The sequence below is a fragment of the Mytilus californianus genome, unplaced genomic scaffold, assembly GCF_021869535.1.
Source record: "Mytilus californianus isolate M0D057914Y unplaced genomic scaffold, xbMytCali1.0.p SCAF_3, whole genome shotgun sequence".
Classification (NCBI taxonomy): domain Eukaryota; kingdom Metazoa; phylum Mollusca; class Bivalvia; order Mytilida; family Mytilidae; genus Mytilus; species Mytilus californianus.
The window spans coordinates 36971728-36995349 of NW_026262679.1; the positions used below are offsets into that span (position 1 = coordinate 36971728).

The window sequence follows — 23622 nt, forward strand, 5'->3', positions numbered from 1 at the left end:
CACATATGGCATTAAGATTATTGCTTAAGGTCTACAAAAATGCAATTTAATTATAATCCTCTAACTCACTAAATAGTTTTAAGCTTATAATTAAATTGCATTTTAAATCAATATATATAATATAGATAATGTCAATCAAAACATAAATTTCTATTAAGTTCAATGTATATCAGATTTTAATACTACATCATTGTAAGTAGGAGCAAATACTGAATTGCTATTAAAATAAATGGGGAATGTGTCCATGGGACACAGATGATGCCCCCGCTTGCATATCATATAAAGTTATAAAGGGACATAACTGAAGAACGGTAACAGTGATACTACCCAAATTAGTACTTGACCTGAGTTTTGTGGTAATAAGTATTGTGTATAAGTTTCATAACATTTGCTTGAGGCAAACTAAAGTTAGACAACAGAAACGAAAAATTCAGCAGTTTTTCCATTTGTAAAGGGGCATAACTCTAGAACTGTTAAAGTGACACCACCAAAATTCAAATTTGATCTGTGTTTTGTGGTAATAAGCATTGTGTATAAGTTTCATAACATTTGGTTGAGGCAAACTAAAGTAAGAGAACAGAAACCAACTTTGGGACGTACAGACTACGGACGTACAGACATACGGACAGATGGACAAGGGTAAAACTTAATGCCCCCTCCGCTAAGGCGGGGGCATTAAAAACAAAATCAAATTCTGGGGCATCATCTAGCACAGTGTGTAATAATGGTAAAAACTTTTGAAAAAGTAACAATTTTGCAAAATCTGAGAAAACAGTTACACTATATAAAGTAAGATTGTTTTTTTTAATATTCTCTTTAACAATTGCAATGAATGGACACTTGACTGTCACCTTGACTATAAAAACATTGTATCTTGTCAAGTTGTCTTGCCTTGATGTTGAGAAGATAACACTTGCTAACATTGTTATAGTATATTAATGGCCTAGCTACATACAAATAACCAAAAGCCTACCAACAGATGGTAAGATTCCAAAGTACTTTTTCTGTACTTGAACCAGACAGACAAGAATCCAATAAGTTGTAAATTATATTGATTTTGTCTGCATGATTATATGTTTGCTAATACTATTTACTGTCTAATTCCAGGAACAGGATGCATGTATACCTTATATAAGTTAATGTTCACTGGACTGGAATTTCCTTGATGTTAGGAAAATAAATGAAATTAAAATCACCATCAAACAAGAATGCACAGATTGTCATGCTTAGCATACCCCCTCTCGTAATTCATAGTATTGGAAAACAGGAAGAAGGTGTCTGACAGATCTGAAAAGCTCTCACATGTTACAAGATGCTGACTAAATATAAAGTTATAATGTTCAGTAATACTTAAGAAAAGTGTGACTAAAAATTTAAAGTACATTCAACATATTGATAAAGTCAAAGTATCCGCAAACAGGAAGTAGGTGTCTGACAGAAATGAGAGGCTTTCAAACGTTACAACTAAGCATTATCAAGCTGCTGACCAAATATGAAGACTTTCTATTCAGTAGCACATGTAACCGAGAAAAGTGTGACAGAACTTTTTGTTGGATGAATAGATAAACAAACGGACAGACAAGGTTATGAAATTTAGCCCAGCCCCACTCTTAGAGTTTGGTAAATTAATATATATATATATATATTACAGAGATGTAATCATTAAATGCATGTTGTAAATGATGTAGAGAAGTACTAAAATAATTGTTCTTCATCACAATTTTACAGAACTATTTCAATGAAATAGAGTCTATGAAAAAAGTAACTGTGATCAGAAAGTAATAAGATGGCCTTTTTCGATGTACCCTTAGCTTGCTGCTGCTACCACGGAGAGGTATATATGGCAACACAGAGCTGTACTGCTTTCATGTCATCACTTCCAACAAGATGTTAACATGTTATAAGGCAAACACCTAATAGATGGGTGGCTTTGTAGTCAGCCCTTAATTAGATTTGGGTCAATTGCAAGCATTAAACTGTTTATGGTCCACAACATAAACCTCCAAGGAGATGCATACATGTATGTCACTATTAATTGCTTTTCATTGGTCAACAGATCGTTATGTGGTTGCAAAAATTCTTCCAGATCATACCTTTTATTTTCCCACATATTTGTAAAATTATATGGAAGCTAAAAAAGGTTTTATTCAGTGACTCAAAATGAGACTTTCAGCATCAATATCTACAAAATGTACATACAATAGCATCCTTTTTTAAAGTAAAATTTTCAAGATCTAAGTGAATTTTTAATGGACAAATGACATTAAGTTGTTGGAAAACTGCCTAAGATCTAGTCTCAGGTACAGCTGGTTATTGAAGTATGACCGATGACAAATTTCAATCTTTTTGAAGGATGTTTTAAGTTTTATTTTACAACCAAGTACAATAAGCCTCCCCTAGGAGTTGGACAAACTGTCAAATAACCTGATGAATAATGTCTATTGAAAAATACCTTGGTATACCATACACCATGCATGACATCTATATTTTAAATTCATTGATGTTTTCAAGTTTTGACTTCAGGATGGAGCGTGGGTGTTGACAAGAACACTTGAAACATGTGAATAAGAAAATGAATAACATTTATACATATTACATATGAAGGGTTTTTACAACACACATAAAAGAAATTAAGTTATGCTTTTCTGAAAAGATGGCCTTGTCTGTTTCTTATTTCCAAAATTTTAAGTGCAAACTATGAAAAACCCTAGAATATGTACATGCAGAGCTTACACAGCAAGAGGCCTAGTAAGGACATTGTGTTACTAAATAACCAGATGAAAGCTTCATATATATACTACATGTACATGTACATGCATCAGTGGCACATAACAAGATTATTCATACATGTATATGAAAATAACAATTCTAAAGGCAAAAGTGAAAATCACAAGCATGACAACACATTGTAGGGTCTAAGGGGACTTACAATCATGTCAATTTTATGCAAACACATGTAACTATAAACATATGCATAAGTAATCACCACATTTTAAATGTGTTCCACATGAAAAACAAGGTGTAAATCGATATATGTGTATGACGAATCATAATACTATACATAATTTTGCATTCAGATACATTAATTTGCATAAGTTTGTCATATTTTTAACTTTTTGTCAGGACTGTCCATATGGTTGCTAAAATTTGATAAAAGAAACAATTCAATCTAACACTTTCCGACATCTTTATAAAAACTAAACTTGGAGATTTAGAAAACAAACTGACAGAGCTGCTTATAGTAGACCTGTACCTATATGGAAAATATTCAAAGATTCTAGTTAGATTCATAACTCCCTTTTGTGGGCAACAGAACATCAATAAAATAAAATGCTCCGCTGGGGCACAGCTTGATACGACCGCAGAGGTCGAACCCCGAACAGTTGGGGCAAGTATGGACACAACATTCAAGCTTGATACAGCACTGAATTTGGATTGTAATTAAATATTTGACACAGCATAGGTTTCTCACACAGAATGAAAGTGGTCTAAGAACTTAAAAAAATTTAATTTACCTATTCAAACCATATCATTATTATTTGCTTTTATATATAAATCAGAAATAACAAATTTAAAATGGAAAATTTTAAAGAAAAAATAGGAAAAAAAATCCCCCCCCAAATTTTTTGAACCCCCTTATGATTCATCACCCCCAAACTCAATCCAAGCTTTCCCTTTGTGGTATGGTACCTTGCAGTACAATTTCAGACAGATCCATACACTTGAACACAAGTTATTGTCTGGAAACTAGATAAATGCTTGTTTTTTGGCCCCTTTTTGGCCCCAAATTCCTAAACATTTAGGGCAATAAACCCCAAACTCAAACCCAGCTTTCCCTTTGTGATATGGAACCTTGCAGTACAAATTCATAAAGATCCATACACTTATACACAAGTTATTGTCCTGAAACTAGAAAAATGCTTGTTTTTTTGCCCTTTTATGGCCCCTAATTACTAAAATTTTGAGGGAATTACCCCCAAAATCAATCCCAGCTTTCCCTTTGTGGTATGGTACCTTGCAGTACAATTTCAGAGAGATCCATACACTTACACACAAGTTATTGTCCTGAAACTAGAAAAATGCTTGTTTTTTTGCCCTTTTATGGCCCCTAATTACTAAAATTTTGAGGGAATTACCCCCAAAATCAATCCCAGCCTTCCTTTTGTGGTATGGTACCTTGCAGTACAATTTCAGAGCGATCCATACACTTGAACACAAGTTATTGTCTGGAAACTAGAAAAAATGCTTATTTTTGGCCCCTTTTTGGCCCCTTTTTCCTAAACTTTTTGGGCAATTACCCCCAAACTCAATTCCAGCTTTCCCTTTGTAATATGGAACCTTGTAGTACAATTTCATAAAGATCCATACACTTGAACACAAGTTATTGTCATGAAACTAGAAAAATGCTTGTTTTTTTGCCCCTTTTTGGCCCCTAATTCCTAAAATTTGGAGGCAATTACCCCTAAAATCAATCCCAGCATTCCCTTTGTGATATGGAACCTTGTGATACAATGTCAGAGAGATCCATACACTTACACACAAGTTATTGTCATGAAACTAGAAAAATGCTTGTTTTTTGCCCCTTTTTGGCCCCTAATTCCTAAAATGTGGAGGTAATTACCCCCCAAAATCAATCCCAGCATTCCCTTTGTGATACAGAACCTTGTAGTGCAATGTCAGAGAGATCCATACACTTACACACAAGTTATGTCTGGAAGTTACAAAAATGCTTATTTTTGGCCCCTAATTCCTTAACTGTTGGTACCATAATCCCCAAAATCAATCCCCACCTTCCTTTTGTGGTATTGAACCTTATGGTAAAATTTCATTGAGATCCATTCACTTAAACTAAAGTTAGAGTGCGAAAACTAATGTGTCTTCGGACGATGACGACGACAACGTCATACCAATATACGACCACAAAAATTTGTTTGCGGTCGTATAAAAACTGAAATTATTATAATAAAAAATAAAGATTGTTCATGTTAATTTGCAGAACTTTTTAACATTCTTGTTTCTGATTGCTATGTAAAGACCCAATGGATGATAAAAAAACAGACATTCACTTTCAGGTTTCATTATTGTTTGTTAAAATATGCAGATTAACTTCAATGTTTCCCATCAATCCTCATATTAAAAATATTTCTTTCCAATAGAACATGTCGCAGAAGTTTCTAATAACTTTTCTTCTATACTCATGGTCAGCAAACGACAATTGTTGGAAATATGTGCCTCAGATTGATGCAGAGAAAACAAATAAGGACAACAGTAAGCAGAGGATATACATGTAGCTGACAGAAAAATAACAGAAAGTCTTTTGATGAAAGTAACAAAACTCTACATTGTACATTGTCATATAATCTAAACAACAAACATACTGCAAAATCTAATTAAAAAGGTGCTGCTAGGCTTTCTGATAAAATCAACAAAATACTACAAGGTCCTTTGAAGAAAACAATCAAATCTTAGAGCCTGTGGTATGCAGCTTACAATCAAGCTACTAAACCAATGGTAAAGATGATTACTCACACAATTATGACTAGGTTGACTGTTTAAAATGGAACATCAGCTGTGAAACAGATGACCACAGATTCATGTAACTTCAACTTATAGAATGATGTCAAAATCATATCCTACATTTCTTCTTTATAACTTAAATCACCAAATATGACCTACCAGGTATTGTTGGACTTTTACATGTCAACAGCAACATTATAAAACAAGAATGTGTCCATAGTACATGGATGCCCCACTCGCCCTATCATTTTCTATGTTCAGTGGACCGTGAAATTGGGGTCAAAACTCTAATTTGGCATTAAAATTAGAAAGATCATATCATAGGGAACATGTGTACTAAGTTTCCAGTTGATTGGACTTCAAATTCATCACAAAACTACCTTGACGAAAAACTTTAACCTGAAGCAGGACAGACGGACAAAGGGACAGACGGACGAACGAACACACAGACCGAAATCTATCCGAGGTGGGGCATAAAAAAAAAGATCTGGTATGATTGCCAATGAGACAACTCTTCGCCAGAGACCAAATGACATTTGGATAACAAAATAATATAGAAGGTGCCTTTAAATGCATACAATTCTGTGAAAATTTCATTGAAATCTAGTCTCTGGTTATAATTCTAAGGAGTTACAATGTACAGATGTCAACTGTGGACAGACAAACGAACAAACATTATATGCTCCCAAAAAATACTACAAAGCCTGATGATATAAGCAATAAAAATACTGCATGAAACATACCATTGACCTTCATTATTTAACGCCTTTCTTAAAATTTGTTATAATAATCAATGTTCAACCCACATTTGTAAATTATCTGTGACACATTACCATATTTTCTTTCATAAATATATATAACTAAGAGAGGATGAAACATCAAAGAATACAATCTATAATTAATGAGATGAAATTAACACATAAATTACAGGTAGAATGTAAGGTATAATTGAAAGGTAAACATCAAGGCAAAAGTGTATTTCAGGTGAGAAAATGGCAAGCTGAGTCATCTAGATTCAAACAAGATGTTTCCAACAATAACTGATCGATGCTGTATTAAATCTGTTATAGAATTTTACTATTTTACGACAAAGAAATTATAACTTGTCCATATAGGTATTGAACAGCAGAATACCTACATATCAATGGGGACATTCTGTTCTGACAACTGTTATTTGTTTCCTATATAACGCTACATATACTTGGAACTAAAAAATCAACATAATAAAAAAATGCTTCCATATTGCTGTGTGTATGTTTATTCTACATTGGCTAGAGGTATAGGGGAAGGGTTGAGATCTCACAAAACAGGTTTAACCCAGCCGCATTTTTGCGCCTGTCCCAAGTCAGGAGCCTCTGGCCTTTGTTAGTCTTGTATTTCTTTAATTTTAGTTCATTTATTTGTTTTGGAGTTTAGTGTGACGTCCATTTTCATTGAATTAGTGCACATTTTTGTTAATGGGGCCAGCTGAAGCCCGCCTCCGGGTGCAGGATTTTCTGGCTGTGTTGAAGACCCATTGGTGGCCTTCGGCTGTTTTTGCTCTTTGGTTGGGTTGTTGTCTCTTTAACACATTCCCTATTTCCATTCTCAATTTCATTCCAAAACTGTTTTATGTTCCACAGGACACACATAATATTACATGTATATATATACTACTGTTTGTTGGGCAGGGACGATCAAATATTTATCATCAGCACACCTTCACTCAGAGTTCCCAAAATCTGTTTTTTCCAGCTGGTGGTCCTTGATTAAAATCTGCTGATCCTAACTATCATTTATATGTCAAAATACCAAAATGTGTTCTTCCTTTGAAATATTTGGTGGTCAACACCTTTCGACCAATACTTTTCAAGAACTCTGCTTCACTTCAATTTCTACTACTGTATTATGGATATCTTTTTTTAATTCTCAAGGGTACGAAATAACATGCTTTCAACAATTTTTGAAAAATTGAGATCATATGTTCTTTATTCAGCAGTCCTTTCAATTCATTTCTTTTAAATCCATTAATATAAGGATACATAATGGACTAATAAAGATAATTTATTTTGTGTTCCCTTATTTCAGACATGCATGTACTCCAATCATACTGCTCCAATGCATACTGACAGCTTATATCAATTACTTTTATCATGTTTCAAACATTTAAATACAAATTTATACAAAATTTTACATAGAATATAAAAATCTTGTTAAATTGTAAAAAGTAAACATATATGTCCTGAAGTCATTTCTAGCTTTTTTGTTACTATTTTAAAGGTTACGTTAAGATAACAAATGATTTAATATAATTTATGTTCAAAACATTTTTTGTGTTAATTTTCTTTATTTCCGTCAAGAAAATTTGCTGGAAAGGAAGTTTTCATTTAAATACTTCAGAACAAATAATCCATTTCTCTGCATTATATTTTACACACCTTTTTAGTTTTTTCTTCAACAGGATAATTTCGTAAATACTTGTTAACCTGGATACTATATGTATCCAAAACAAGTTTATGTGTTAGTAGAGACAAATTTAGTTGTTTCCCTTATATACCTAACATTGCATAGTTTAAATCCAAGATTTTCACTGAAGAATAACAGATGTTAATTGGCCTATTTCAATTAATGGGATTCTACTTTCAAATGCTTTCCATTGTTTCCTGGTTGACTTAACTAGAGATATCTGATTTAATAACACAAAAATAATGAATCTTTTTAAAGACAGACTGTAAAGGGTATACCTCAAAGCAGCTTGGACTATTATTTAATTGAGACTCTGTTAACTCTAATGAATTTTAATTTTAAAAATAAATAAATACTACAGTTCAAGGAACCATTCAGAATACATCCGTCAGACCAAACGAGTCAATTTACTCAATTACTATATAGTTTAATATTTTACGCCATATTTTTATAGACATCATTTTATGGTGCATGCTTGTACCTTACACTTTTCAATTGATAAAGAGTAAAGGGTGATACAAAGTAACATAGCTATAGATGATCATGGGTACTCACAAAACTAGTTTCACCCTAACAGATGTTTAAAATGTGACAGTCATAAGTCAGGAAGAGTAATCAAGAGGTTGTTTCTTTAGAATTTTAGATATTTTTCAGCAATTTGATATTGGATTCCTATCTTTGGCCATTTAAGTTGAATTCATTCAAACTTTTCAAGACTCAGACTAATTTAAAGCTTTGCAAACATTTTGTAGTATATTGACACTTACAAGTTATCTAATGTATCATTCAGGTCTGTGTATAGACCTTGGACCTATATACTTTTATTTTCTTAATTACGATGTTGGGTTACTGTCTTCCTGACATTTACCCAGCATATTTCTTTTGTGGTAACCTTTAACCTTAATATCTATACTCACTCTCTGTTTATCAGCATCCACATATCTAAGTCCAAAGTAATCCTTTTCAACAAGATTTAACTTGGCACACACTTGGTCAAACAGAGAATGTCCCAGTGTATCCTTCTGTAAACAAAAAATCAAATAATTACAGATAGGAATATAGATACTTAAATTTTTTTTATATACATGTATGTAATATAGTTATTTTTTCTCCATTTTTCCAATACAATGATAACATTCATAATGTGTTTAACTTGCATGTTACTGGTGATTTGGAGTAACAAGTGACAATACCCTGGTTAACAACACTTTAATCTATTGTTTTAATACCAGTCAACAAGTCACCAGTAAAAGTAACTTTTAACAGAAACAATTGATGATTTGTATGACTACTGTTTACAAATTATTACTTTAAAATTTGTCTTTTCTGAATACATTGGGTATAAATATATATATACATGCATATATTTTTATTTATCTGTGTTTTTCAACCCTGGACACACATTGTATTGTTAAAGTGAATTAAATTGTTGTTTTTTTATTGTCAATGAGACAGCTATCCACTGTCCATAGACCAAATGACATAGAGTACAGTAAGTAACTATAGGTCACTGTACGACATTCAACAATGAGCAAAACTCATACTGTTAAACTTAGCTATAACAAGAACAGAAATAACATAATGTAAAACAATGTACATTGTATCAGTAAATCCACTTCTCTGGGTCTGAATTAGAACTTGCTATACATGTAGGTTGTGTGCTTGTCAATCCTTAGAAACACAATAGACGTTTATTTTGATTGTTATCTGTTATTTGGTTGCATTCTAATTAGTGTTTTTACAATTTTATTTTCATTCCTATTTAAACATAAAACTTATACTGTATATCACTAGTCAATCACACTGTAATTTCAAATGACATACATGTATTCAGAAATTTTTGCAATGTTTGTATCATTGCAAAAATGTTCTCTGTGTGTTAGACCATATCTCTGAGTTGCTTTTTTTCTCTCTCTTTCTTTTTTTAATTACAAGTACATGTAAACACCTCCAAATTATATACATCAGGTTAATTAAATAGCCATTTATTTTCATTACAGTTATGGTATATATAACTGAATCAGAAAGCAATATAAAATGAATTGTTGAATCATTGTATAAAATACAATGTACACCTTACACTTGCTTCTGAATAACATCAGGTAAGCAAGTGAAACAGATATCCAATATTAAATTCATAAAAGGCTTTATGGAATGTTGATAAACTGTACCTTTGACCCCTATTTAAAAATCTAACACCCAACCATTTTATAATTGTTAATATAATACACCAGAGTAAACTAACTCTTACATGTGTACATCTCTAAAAATTGTATTTTGAATCAATATTCTGAAGGGTGATCATTACCATGAACATGTATAATATTGTAAATTGCACATTGCCATTAAACATATCACATGCTATGGAATAATCACAAATCAGAATTTAGCATATCTTCATGAGGGCAGATGCTGAAAATAACACAGATTTGAATGCTACAAAGATGATGGATATGTAGATTTATGCATTATCTATTTATTCAGTGTACCAGAACCAAACATGTAAAATAATCTATGAATTCAGTAGATATACATGAACATGTAGTACTTTCAGCATATGCATGTTTAAGTGACAATAAAGTGGTTAATTTTTGTGAGGGGTTTATTTCACCAAGTTTGCTATTAAGATATAAAGTTGATCTTCAAAGCAAATGGAATTCAGAGAGGGGTATTACGCAAAAATATAACCTCTCCGACTCCGGAATTTTTTTTTTTTAGAAATAGTGAAATTCATTGTTTCATAACTTAACCATTTGACCATGTTTACAGTACAGTATATTTCTCAAAAACTACTTATACAACATCTGTGATGGTTACAAGCACCAAAAAAAATCATATTATACATTTTTTGTCTGTATACATGTATTTTGGATACATCAACTAAAATCTGTTTGTGTAAGAAATGTCGGAAGAAGGCCAACTAGTGACTAAGTTTTTGACATTATGCACCTAGACAATTTCAAGGTTTTACACAGATTCAATTAGATCCAAAGAGCTGTAATATAGCTAAAATACTTAACATTCATTTTCTTATTATGATTACAGAAAAATGACTCACACAAAAATATGTTACTAGTCAACAGCTTGATGGAGAAAAAATTGATAAGTATAACAGAGTGATTCAATATATATACATTGTACATTGTAGTATCTGACTGGGTTATAAAAGGTCATCATCTTAAAATCTTGGCCTCACCCAAAGTGTCTGAGTATCCCTAGCATTTAACCCAACTGTATCCTTAATTACCCATTATGTCTGATTAATAAGTAACAATAGATTTACTTGTAAGTGGACTTATTACAAACACATAACGTATTGACTAGATTTACATACAGATGTACATAAATCACCTATTAGTGAGTAGGAGATTGATCAGTGACAAGTCTATTAGTACTGATTACACCTCAAGTGATGACCAACATGTAATCTTATAGCCATAAAATATCATCATTTCTCCAATATATTATCTGATTTCTTGGTCAACTTTTATGAACTGTTACAATGTTTATGGAACATGAATGTCCATGTAAGTTTTTTAGCTTACATTGTACATTATATTAGACAAATCCAGAATTACATCATAACATGTACATGTACCATCCACAATATGTATTAAGAGTAAAAAAGGCTTTTAGTTATTAACTTACATCCCAGGCCAGCTCCTTTGTTTTACCAGGGGTGATCTGAGCCGGATCACCCCTACCAGATCACCCTAGCTTGCGTTTATTTGTTTTGCATGCTTTCCTTTATTCTGTAACATTTTGGCGGGAATGTCAAATCCACAATAAAACTTAGAAATATTTATACGGAAAAGACTACATGTAACTATCAAAATTTATGTTGAAAAAATCCAGTGTCTATGCTGGGAATCGAACTGAAGACCTTTAGCATACATGTATAGACCCACGAGTCATACCCCTACACCAGGACGACTGGATACAACCTTCCTGTTAATTTAACATATTTAAACATTGTGTCCTGGGCTCATAAAGGGTATACACTATATAGTAATATATAAAGTATATTATAATGATTGTGTGGCGTTCTAAACTAGATTTTATGAAGCGTAAATGGTTTTTTATATATATTTATCTAATCTAGAACAGCTGGGATGTAAAATAGTTACCCCATTCGGACTTGGTGTGTCAGTGTAAGATCACCCTCTGGCCTCCGGCCATCGGGATGATCTTACACTGACACACCGCGTCCTCATGGGATAACTATTACTGAATCCTTATATGTGTACATGTACATTTACAGGACAAACAAAACCTGTACATGCATGTACATGTATAATAATTAAGAGCCCGTTTGATTTGAAGTAAACAGAATTCAACCTACAAAACAATTAAATTCATGGTCAATGTGGATACATGTACATGTAGGGCTTATTCATAGGGTCAACAACAAACAGCAATTACATCTTATAGAAAGCAGAAATGTATACATATCATATTGAAGGCCTCACTGAGAACTTTGAGATGAAGAACAGCAATTTTATTGCTTTTTGTAAATTCTGCTGTGCATGTACTGATTTTGTTTTTGGATGGATATTCTTTCTTTTCTATTATGTATGTTCACATTATGATTCAGTAAAAGTCACACTTGCTGTTGTGGGAATCACATGCTGTGCAACACTAGCTTGCTACTATCTGAGATTCTGAGTACTATTAAAAGTTTTGTGTCTATTTTAACCTATTTGTTGTCATTTAGGTATTTAATTTTGCTCATGTTAAGTACATGTATGTGGCTGTGCGACTAACTACATTGTAGGAACAGTTCAACTATTGAGACTTCACTTTACATTTCATATATAAATATAAAAATGTTTTATATCAAAATGTGAGAGATCAAAAATCATACATAATGCTATGTTTTACAAGCCATTGTGCAAAAGTAAACCAAATAAAACATAAAAATCTAGCATTGTACATGTATCAATACTGTATTGATTAGTGCCAAATAATTGAATAAACCACAATCCTTCCTATATTGTCTAAGGTAGGGTTTCAAAACCAATACTTAATCTGATCTATATATAGATTTAACACATTATTATACCATATATATAGTCAGTAATCAATCACAGACAATTCAATTAATTCTACTAAAAAATCCATCAGCTAGCAATCAATCAGTCTTAACGTAACATAAAGTCCCCAACCTAAGAAGTGACCAAATATATACATGTGTACCATTTAGTAAAACGAAAAATAATTGGGTGCTGGTTTCCTGTAGAAGTGAACACATATTTAACCTGCTTTACATGTACATGCATGTGTTATCTTAAAATGGTCATCCATGCCAGTTAGTATTGTAATTACATGTAACTGAACTGTGCAGATTTTCTATTGTGTTTCAATTTTATGACATATTGCCTAGTACTCTCAGATACATGTACTGTAGGTACATTTTTTGTACATGTTTGTACTTTGCGTTTTTGTGTCATTTAATTTGTTTTTGTGCTTTCTGCCAACCTAATGATTGATATAGCAAGCCATACCGTCACTGTGTAGTAAGATATCAAAGACCACAGAATGACAAAATGTGAATAAATTCAAAAGTGAAAACCATGGTCAATGGCCTGATTATGCCAAAAACAAATACAATGATGGCAGAAAGCAACAAACCACAACCACTGAATAACATGGTCAACCCCTCAACTGCAATAGTGCTGTAACAGCATGACACACATGTATAAACAAACTGCAAAAATCAGTTGGGAAAGGACAAAAAACATTAGGAACCATTCTAAGAGATACATGTACTTGCAGTTACTGAAATCTAGTTCAAAGCTGATTTCAATAAAAAAATAATAAACCATGTTTTCCCCTAGCAAATCAAGGGCTGAGGAGCACCAACCTTAGATAGCCTGTGGTAATCCCTGAAGTACTGATAAAGACAATGCTCATTAATCTTAAAATGTTGAGATAACTTGAGCAGTGAGCCAGGATCCTTAGTTTCATCAAGCAAGAACAGATGTACCTGTCAGTCCTACTGACAAATTTCATCAGGATCGTCACTTTAACATTTTGTGTCGGTCAGATTGAAGAACTGATTTTTACCAACTTAAAAGGATGAAGCTACATTGGATAATTGGTAAAATCACAAGACACTGGTTTAAAAAATAAAAACATAACTAAAAAAAATTTTATGCGTCCAGTGTTTTCTGGATTTAAAATGTACCTTCATCACTCATTCAGGAACGCCCAAAGCAGAGTATTTGAAAGTCAAAGATATATTAGAACCAACATGAAAACCATATACCGCCTCCCCTCCCTAAAAATATCTGCAAATGATTTGTCTTGGTCTGTTGAAAATTCTGTCTTGTCCAATTTGCCTGGTGGTATATATTGAGTTAGTAGTGTATGGAATAAAGCTATTAAAATTTGAGTCTTTTCTAGTCTGAGAAAATGATACAACCATTGAACTTGTTGTCTCTAGAAATCGAAATTTTTAAACCAGTTAAAGTAATTAACAATGGTGTAGTCTATTATGTTTGCTGAGGACTCATGATCACAGCCTCAAATTTTCAGATTGAATCCCCAAAAAAGAAAAAAGAAAATCTAGTTACATGTGTAAATGTAAAATATAACCCGCCAGAGAAAACCTTTCAATTAGAATGGATGAACAATTAAATTTCATGAAGTACCACCAAAAGTTCGCACCCTGTCAGTCCTTGGTCTGACAGAAAAAATGAAGTTTAACGAACCCTGCTACATATGCAAAGATATTGTAATACTAATAAGGAAATATTCAAATCATATATCAATTAAAACAGGATGTTCTTATAGAAAATATTCATAATGGAAGCATATCACTTAAAACAGGATATTCTTAAGTGTCGAGGAGATACAAATTGCTTTTTGCTGAGTTTTATTTGTAACTTATTTTGCATGCATGAATAGTTGTGTTGAACAAACCTTGAAAAATAATTGAATCGGTTCTGAATCATCCAGGAATCTGATGGTGCACTGATATTCCACTTGTGGGTCACCTTTTTTACTGTTCTTCCGAAACATCTCAAAAATGCAAATAAAAATCCAATCGAAAAACCTTAAATGTTTATATTTGCACTTTTGATATCCACATCAATGCAAAATGGAGAAAAAACCGGCTTGGTCACATGACTTGAGTTCAAGGTTATAAACCGGAAGTTGTCATCTGCTACGAGTACTTGTTCAACTCGTCTCTCTATCAAATTTTGGCATGATTCTTATTTTAATGGGAGTATGTGGTTCTGGAAAGTTAGTTAACCTTTTTTATTTACTAAGCTGCATGTATAGACGGTCTCCATGTTATCCCACTAAACATGTCATGGGAGGCAACTGTTTTTAGTAAGAGAGACCATAAAAAAAACTGATTAGAGTTAAGTCCCCTTACAAGTGCTTCTCGTCCAGTTGCAAATATTTCATGCGTTACAAAAACAGTAGTTGGTAAGAGTTCCATATGGCACCCAATCATACTGAATGAGAACAACTAAATACAGTTTATTCCATAGGGATGCCATTTATGGAACTTTCACAAAAGTATAATGCCTTATTTTTTCCTCAAATAATTTTTGGATATAATTATAATAAAGTTAAATTAGAGACTCTGGTGGTTAGTACAAATAATTATGATGTCTGGAAAGGCTATTTTAGTTTATTGCTGTGTGAGTCTACCTACGTCGTGGAAAGGCGTCACTGCAAATTTAAAATAGCCTCTCAAGAGTCATAATTATGACTAGTCTCTGGTTAAATCCAGTCACCACAATTGGATAGTAAAACCTTTAAAAAGGCAAGAAAATCAAGAAAATGTAGGATAACTACATATACTATGGATTCATTTTAATTCGTGGGATACCAATTTTCATGGATTTCATGGGTACAGGTGAACCATGAATTTAAATGTTCAAAGAGTTACATATTTTCTATAGGCTTGTATGCAGACTTTTGCAAAACCACGAAATCAAATATCCACGAAAATTCAAGTTTTTCTAAATCCAAGAAAACAAATGAATCCACAGTACTAAATATTAAGTTCATTGTATTCTGCTGAGGCCAGCCAGTTTATTATCAACTTCAGTCTACACCAAAATCTTTTCCAACTACTAGTCTGAATAACAATATTCCAACATTTTTCTTATGTGTCTCAACACAGTTTTGCAAATACTTACTAGACGGAATGAAATTTAATTACTATAGGGCATAGGACTAGTGGTGCAGGGTGCAACTTCAAGTTATTAAATTTTACTTAGCATCTCAAGTTTAAAACTAATAATATTGAATATTAAAAAAATGGATCAATGTAGCACTGATTTTTACAAGTAAAATAAACTCTATTTGCATTCTTTTATTTATATCCATTATATTTTCTTTTTAATTGACATCTGATGAATCATCTTTGAGACATAAATAACAGAATAATTTTATGTAACGAATAAAGATACAAGTAAACAATATCTCCTTGACACTGAATCAAATAAAGCTATTGTGGAATGCTACTAGAACACAGGCACTTGTCTCTGAAAAAAATACCTTTATACTTGCATATTCAAGTATATGGGTAATCAGAGATCAGTGCCTATGTATTAGAAGACAAAAAAAGTGTCAAGTCCCTTAATGTATTAATCCTAGATGGGATTAAAATTTCCTGTGCCAAAAAAAAATATTTTAGATTGTAGGGGAAATATTGTAAAGGGAATAAACAGCTAAAAGCTCCAGGTTAGTAACTTTTCTGAATATACTTGATTAACATTTTATAGGATTCAGATCTAGAGCAGATGGAGATTTCAGATGGATCTGGAAAAGTCATTCAACAATTCTTTCTAGTTTTGAACTAAACAAAGCATTTTTGAATATTTTTGCTGAAATCCAAATTGATATTCTTTGTACTCTAAGGGAGCTACCATTTGATTTTTAAGGGGGGGCTAGGATGAAATTTGAAAAAAAAGGCAGGACAGGAGTTTTGAGTAAAAATAAAAAGCAGGATGACAATTTACATGTATGTAAAAAAAGTCAGGATAAACTAATGAAAAAAAAAGGCAGGACAAAGATTACAACTAAATAAAAATGCAGGACAAAATTTTTCATCCTAGCCCCCCATAAAAATCAAATGGTAGCTCCCTAAATTTGTTATCCTTAGGACAAAAATAAAATAGGATTTTTTTTATGTTGCCTACCTACCCATCTAAAAAGCAGACTACCCGAAAAATTTTAAGACACAAATCATTTTTTCAATTTTTGTGTACTCTAACGTAGTTTTCTTGTCTAAAACATGTAATTGTTGTTGGCAAAAAAATATTAAATACCTACCTACCTACCAAACCCTACAAGGCATGGGTATGCAACATCAAACAAAGAATTTGTTAAGGGTGGCCTTGGTTTTGGATATTATATCACAATATGTTGATAATATTGGAACAACCATGTGTTATATGTGCACCAGTCTGAAATTAGATCTGATGTTTTAATCAAAGAAAATATATATAGTTTCCCATGATCTGAAAACTTTTCTCTGTAACTTGTAAGCTCTTAAAATAGCAAAAGGCTTTTAGCACTTGCAGATAATGCATTTAAAACACATGTAGCTAAAGTTTATTTACTTCTTTGTAATATGTCCAACTCCTACACCCCTGTATGCATAGACTGTTGAGCAACTGAAAGCCTCTAGATAACAGATATCACAGTTTTTGATTTGTTTTCTTCTGAGCAAATTAATATATATCCAAAATGTTTGAATTTTCCTGTCAGTCTAAAGTTTTGAACAGATTACAACAGACCCACCTCTTTCGTCTGTTTCTTGGAAAATTCATTTTGAAATTCACTTTCCAAGCCAGGAATATGTGAGTCACTTTTCAATTGTTCCATCATTGAAATGTTCAAACAGTAAGATTTGATTGAACTATTTATAATTGGGGCCTTTGCCCATAAAATTTTAAAAATGTGTTCCATTTTGCATGAATTTGGAAGGAAAATTACAACTGGTGAAACTTGATATATTAGGGAATAAGGCATGATTTTTAAATGATTTTTTTTTTTGGACTATGGCCTGAATTTGACCCCAAACCACAGATTAATGCCATAATTTTTTTTTAAAAAACATTCTCACAGCCTCTGACATAGGCTTGACTATTGACAGCCATATGTGACTAAATTTTGTTTGTAAATGAAAATCTTTACTTATGGTCACACCAAATAAAAAGTTTCACTGATGAGACATCCATTAAGATAAGACAATAATATTTTTGTCAAATAGAAAAATGAGACTTTTTTCTGTTTCAGTTCAAAAACACAAAATACTTTTAAGTTAAGCACAGTGCAGAATTTTCAACATTTGCAGATATTTATTAACGGCTTATTTCATTTACCAGATTTCATGATTTATTTGTAGGACTGTAGTTGGAGAGGCATTAGCAAAAGAGGTGAGTAAAAGGAATACATTAGACCAGTGTATAAAACTTGTATCTGGTATGTCTGGTTATGCAATTTTTTTTATGCTTCTTAAAGTTGAAATAAACAAAATATGCCACTCTCAATGTAGCAGTAATCTTAATTATCTACAAAGATTCTAAAAATGAAACAAGAATTAAAGGGGCATAAGCTGTCAAATTCATGTTCACCTATTTGACTCAAATTCTCACATTTGATTTATAACATACTAAAACATATACCCAAATAATAAAAAGTCTAAATAAACAATTCACGATGCACAGACTCGATAATATGTATTAGCATTTCATGTGTTTTAGTGTAGACGCCATTTAATTAACCATCGAGGTGACCTCCGAAGACTGCCGACGGTCATACATGTATAACCCGATATAAACATAAACATAGATATAAATAAATAGCTTACTCGTGCAATTGGATTTTTCTAAGTCTGTTTGATTTCATATTATAGGTTTAAAAAATATGTTAATAAACGTTTTTATCTGTATAAGAATGAGTTTTTGTAGATCGAATCAGTCAATCTAATGGTTTACCCTTGTTTCACTTCCTATGTTGACATTCTTTTCTTTTTAATAGCTGAACACACCTAGTCCATGCGTAGCCCATCTCTAGCTAAGGGGTTCAATTGAAGTTCATATGAATACGGATTTAATGAGGTCGAATTATTCACTTGCAAGTGAATAATTCATTAGCGATGTTTCTTTGCTTATTTTGACAAAACCGTACCAAATTACTGCTAAAAGCAAATTATTACATCACTATTTCATTTTCATTAATGATTGAACAAAAGAAAATCATTTTATTTTTTTCTATATCTCGTAGCTAATGCCCCTTTTAAGATCCTTAGTTGGGTAGAAACTAAAATTCAAGTCCTATATACATATTTTTTAAATGTTACTGAAGGAGATTTTATATATATCTGATTACTTCATTAGATAGTTGTCTCAAGCAGTTAAATGTTTCACAAATATAGAACAAATTTACCTTCAAGTGCAGGGATACGTATAAAAACATCTTGATCAAATTTAAATTATTTTCAGAAATATTATAGGCTTTGATTGATATTCTTATTTTTTTCAATTTAAAAATTTGATTTTAAAAATATGGTTTAAAATATTAAACAACAAGTAGTATAATGAAAGCATTTATATTTATTGCCACATGGTTTTGTTTGAATACCTAAGATCAAATAGAACAAAATGATTTGGCTTTCTTTTTCAGCTGAATATTGTTTTTCGTGATGCAGATGAATTTCACTCTGTAGAAAATAAAAACAAGATGGCACAGAGTATCCCCTTAACAGATGGGGTAGGTACCAGTCTTTTAAATGTGTGTGTTTGAAATACGTCCCATCAGTACATGTATAATAAACCTTTTTATACACAAGAAATTTTGCATTTTATCTGAAAAACACATAATATTTTTGAGTCTAAAACTGACAAAAATTTACTAGTAGGTGGTTTTCCCTATTCATGCATTTTATCCCTGAAAAAACCCAGTATAAAAAAAAAATCCCATTCTGAATGAGAAGAAATAGACAATTTGCAAATTTGATATATTTCTCAAATATGTTATGTAAAAGTTACCATTTTTTCCTTCTGTATAATAATTTATGATCATTCTATAAAGGATTTGAAATTCTAAAATACCACACATGCTATTATTGCAAAGATGTCCAGAACTACAAAACTTTTTACAGTTTAACCCCTACATGTATCATAGGTTTGAATCTATAATACAGTAAATAATATAATTAAAAAAAACACACAACCCAAATAATTCGAATATATGTGAAAAGCTTGTGTTTTATTTTTATACCCCCGCTTTAAAAAAGTGGGGGTATACTGTTTTACGTCTGTCCATCCATCCGTCAGTCCGTCCTTCCGTCCCATGAATATTTTTCGTCGCATTTTTCTCAGGAACTACATTACAAAGATTTCTGAAATTTAGTTTCAGGGTTTATATGAGTCAGCTATACCGTGTAATGCGTTTTCAGATTCATCACTCAACAACTTCCTGTTTACCGTCAAATATTTGGGCTGGGGGTATCATCAGTGAGCAGTAGCTTGCAGTTTCACTTCTTAAATTTGGATTGAAATTTGAGGTTCTTAGTAAAAAAAATGATAGTATTAATGCACATAGAAATGAATTGTGACAGGATTGCTTTCCTTGCAAAGTAGATACTAGGGAAGTACTTCTTTAGCAGTCAGTTAGAGCACTGACTTGAAACACAGAGATCCCTGACCCAGCTTTGAGTCCAGTTAGAGATGATGCTCTCCAGTTACAGAATTAAAGAAGGTGCTTGATGACTGAAGCCAAATCAGGTTTTTTACAGTTAATTTTTGATAAAGTTTCCAATAATGATAGTTCATTATCAGTCTTTTTTCTGTTTTCAAAGTAATTATGCATTATATTTTGTTGAAATATATTTTGATTCCTCTTTTAGGACAGGCTGCCATGGTTACAAGCTATAAACAAGTATATTTTACAGTAGGTATAAGAAAAACCCAGTTTAACACATTATTTCAGATAAATGTTAAGGCTATCTGTCTAAAATAACCACCACCCATCAAATTTTAATAAAAGTGCCTTCGAAGCCCCCCCCCCCCCCCCCCCCCCCCCATTCAATTAATTCTGGAAAAGTTCAACAACTTCTAATAGCCTATTATTTTTCCAATGAATTTTATATTTTTGACTTGAGAATTCACTTTATGCCTGTATTAAAGCTTTAATTAAACTAAATGAAAAACTAGGAGTAGAAAAAAGGTTGAAACATGGTATACTGTGTGAATATTTTTTTTCAGGAGGATAGAAACAGGATCCTCAGGCATTTTAACTTGTTCTGCACTGAAGAAGCAATATCGACAGATTCTCTTATATAATTGCACAGATTACTGTAAAAATGACTGTAGCGCAGTTAAAATCGTCTATTTAAAGGGTAGTGAGGAATGTATCCAACAAAGATTGAGAAAAGAACTGGTCATTTCATGCCACCAGCTTTACTGAAGTCTCAGTTTTCCACATTGGAAGAACCAACATCTGATGAAACGTTATGTGTTACTGTTGAAATTGATGGAAAATCTGTATCAGAGATAGTAAAAAACATTTTAGGGGTATTATAATAATGAGCAGACTTTGGATTCATTATCATTTTAGTGAATTTTACCATGAATTTAATTGCTCAACACAATACAATTTCTTTTATATGATTGTATACAGATTATGTTTAACCTATGAAATCCAGTTTCCTCAATCAACAAAAATTGGTGCCAACCAAAATAAATAAAAGAATCAACAGTTATAGTGCACCAACTTTCTTAAATATTCATCTTAATATATTGCCATTTAAATTCTATCAGGATATCTGACATTCATATCTGAAAAATCACAAAAGCACAAAAATCTGACAACATATCTATGTTAAATTTCCAGTCAGAGAGATATTGCACAAAAATCTGACAAAATATCTATGTAAAATTTCCTGTCAGAGAGATATTGCATTTGTCATTTTCTAGATTGATTATTCAGGTATTAATACCTTGGTGCCCATGTACTTTTATTTTTTTGTGTGCATTTTATGCAAAAAAATAGAATTGAGATAAATTGTTAATAGCAAAAATGTTCAGCAAAATGAGAACTACAAATAAATCAACATAACTGAAATATCAATTGACCCCTTATATGAGTTATTGCCCTTGAAATTTGGTTTTAACCCATTTTATGCTTTTTTGCAGAAACCATAATAGAGAGAAATTTTAAATATCTAAGATGTTCAGCACAATGAGATCTACAAATAAGTCAACAAGGCCTAAATGGTCACTGACCCCATATAGAAGTTATTGCCCCTGAATAAATGTTTTTGCACACTTTATGAATATCTTACAGAAACTATACAAATAGATAAAGACAAACAGAAAATAGCAAAAAAATTTCTGCACACAAATTTAGAAATAAGTTAAAATGGCCAAAATTGTCAATCGACCCTTGTAGGAGCTATTTCCCCTGAATGATGATTTAAGTTATTTGATGATATTTGTAAAAAGAAAACATATAGTAGAAATAGAGAAAATAGCAAAATTGCCAGACTCCTTATAGAAATTAATGCCCTTAAATGACGATTTTTTACTATTTTTTTTTTAATTTTGCCAAATTTAAAGGTCTAGAAAACTTAATAGAGATTTATAAACTGTAAACAGTAAAAATTAGAATCAATAAACGTATTTACACTTTTGGTATTTAGCTATATTTTGCCTCCGAATGACCTTAGATCTACTCCGAATCACCTTTTGACGTCAGGCAACAATCACTTTTTAATTGTGACGTCAAATGTTTTGAATTGTGATGTCAAAGTTTACGGGAACCTGTGTGATTTTACGTAATGGCGGACAAATTTGCATACAAATGTAAATACGTCTATACAAGATCTACAAAAATATCCCAAAACATAATTGATTGCAACAAAGCCTGAAAGGTAAAAATAAAATATCAAAATGTCATAAATTTACAAGGTGAGCAATTTCGGGCTCTTGGTAGCCTCTTGTTAAATTTATTAATTGTTTTATTTCAATACATTATGCATGAAGTGTATATGTATTTTTGTGCAATATCAGATGTCATAACATGTATTTTAAATGCAACTTTCACTTACAGAAGTAAATGTTCAGGGTATAATCATGGTCATGGTTAATTGTTTTCAGAAATTTTTAAAGAGATGTGCATTTATTTTAATTTGTTATTTTGGAATCAGATAATCCAGATTTTACTATACATTTGTTGATAATCTACTGTTAATTGATAATTATATATGAGGTTTAGATAAATATTTACAAATTTGTTTGTAGTTTCTTTATTGAAGAACAAAAATTCTGTAGTTATCTCTCTTTCTATTTAGTTTTTCAAAAACTCATTCATATCCAATACTGTATGCTTTAAAAATGTTCCAATGTAAGTGCTCAAATGATCTCAGATGGTTGGTTATTTTGACTAGTAAACTTATCCAATTCAGGATTTATCCATGTAATGCATTAATCAATAATTTTAATATTTGTCTCACCTGCTACGAAAGTTGCAGAATATGAGACATAGGGATTACAATCAGTCAGTGGCTTAAAGAGTAGAAAACCTAGATGCTTCATACCTGTATACAATTGCCTTATGTTACAAAGATTCCATCTGCTATAAGTCCATTGTCCTTGACCTTATTTTTATGGTTTAGCGACCATGGTT

At 31.8% G+C, this 23622-nt stretch overlaps 2 protein-coding genes across 7 annotated transcripts in view; one reads left to right on the forward strand and one right to left on the reverse strand.

Moving 5' to 3' along the window:
- LOC127734481 (FERM domain-containing protein 5-like) overlaps positions 1-15099 on the reverse strand; it is a 57555-nt gene extending 42456 nt beyond the window's left edge. For all 6 annotated transcript variants that reach the window (XM_052244379.1, XM_052244377.1, XM_052244378.1 and 3 more), the window contains exons 1-2: positions 14887-15099; positions 8880-8984 (exon numbers count right to left, since the gene is read on the reverse strand). In XM_052244379.1, the coding sequence (XP_052100339.1) occupies positions 8880-8984; positions 14887-14985 (204 nt within the window). In that variant the 5' untranslated portion in view covers positions 14986-15099. The remainder of the gene's footprint in view (positions 1-8879; positions 8985-14886) is intronic.
- On the forward strand, positions 15061-23230 carry LOC127734490 (probable gluconokinase). Its single transcript, XM_052244393.1, is given in 6 exon segments — positions 15061-15210; positions 18338-18368; positions 19618-19704; positions 20843-20886; positions 21201-21361; positions 21364-23230. Coding segments are annotated over 6 exon segments (516 nt in total). The 5' UTR covers positions 15061-15172; the 3' UTR covers positions 21519-23230.
- The last annotated feature ends 392 nt before the right edge of the window (positions 23231-23622 follow it).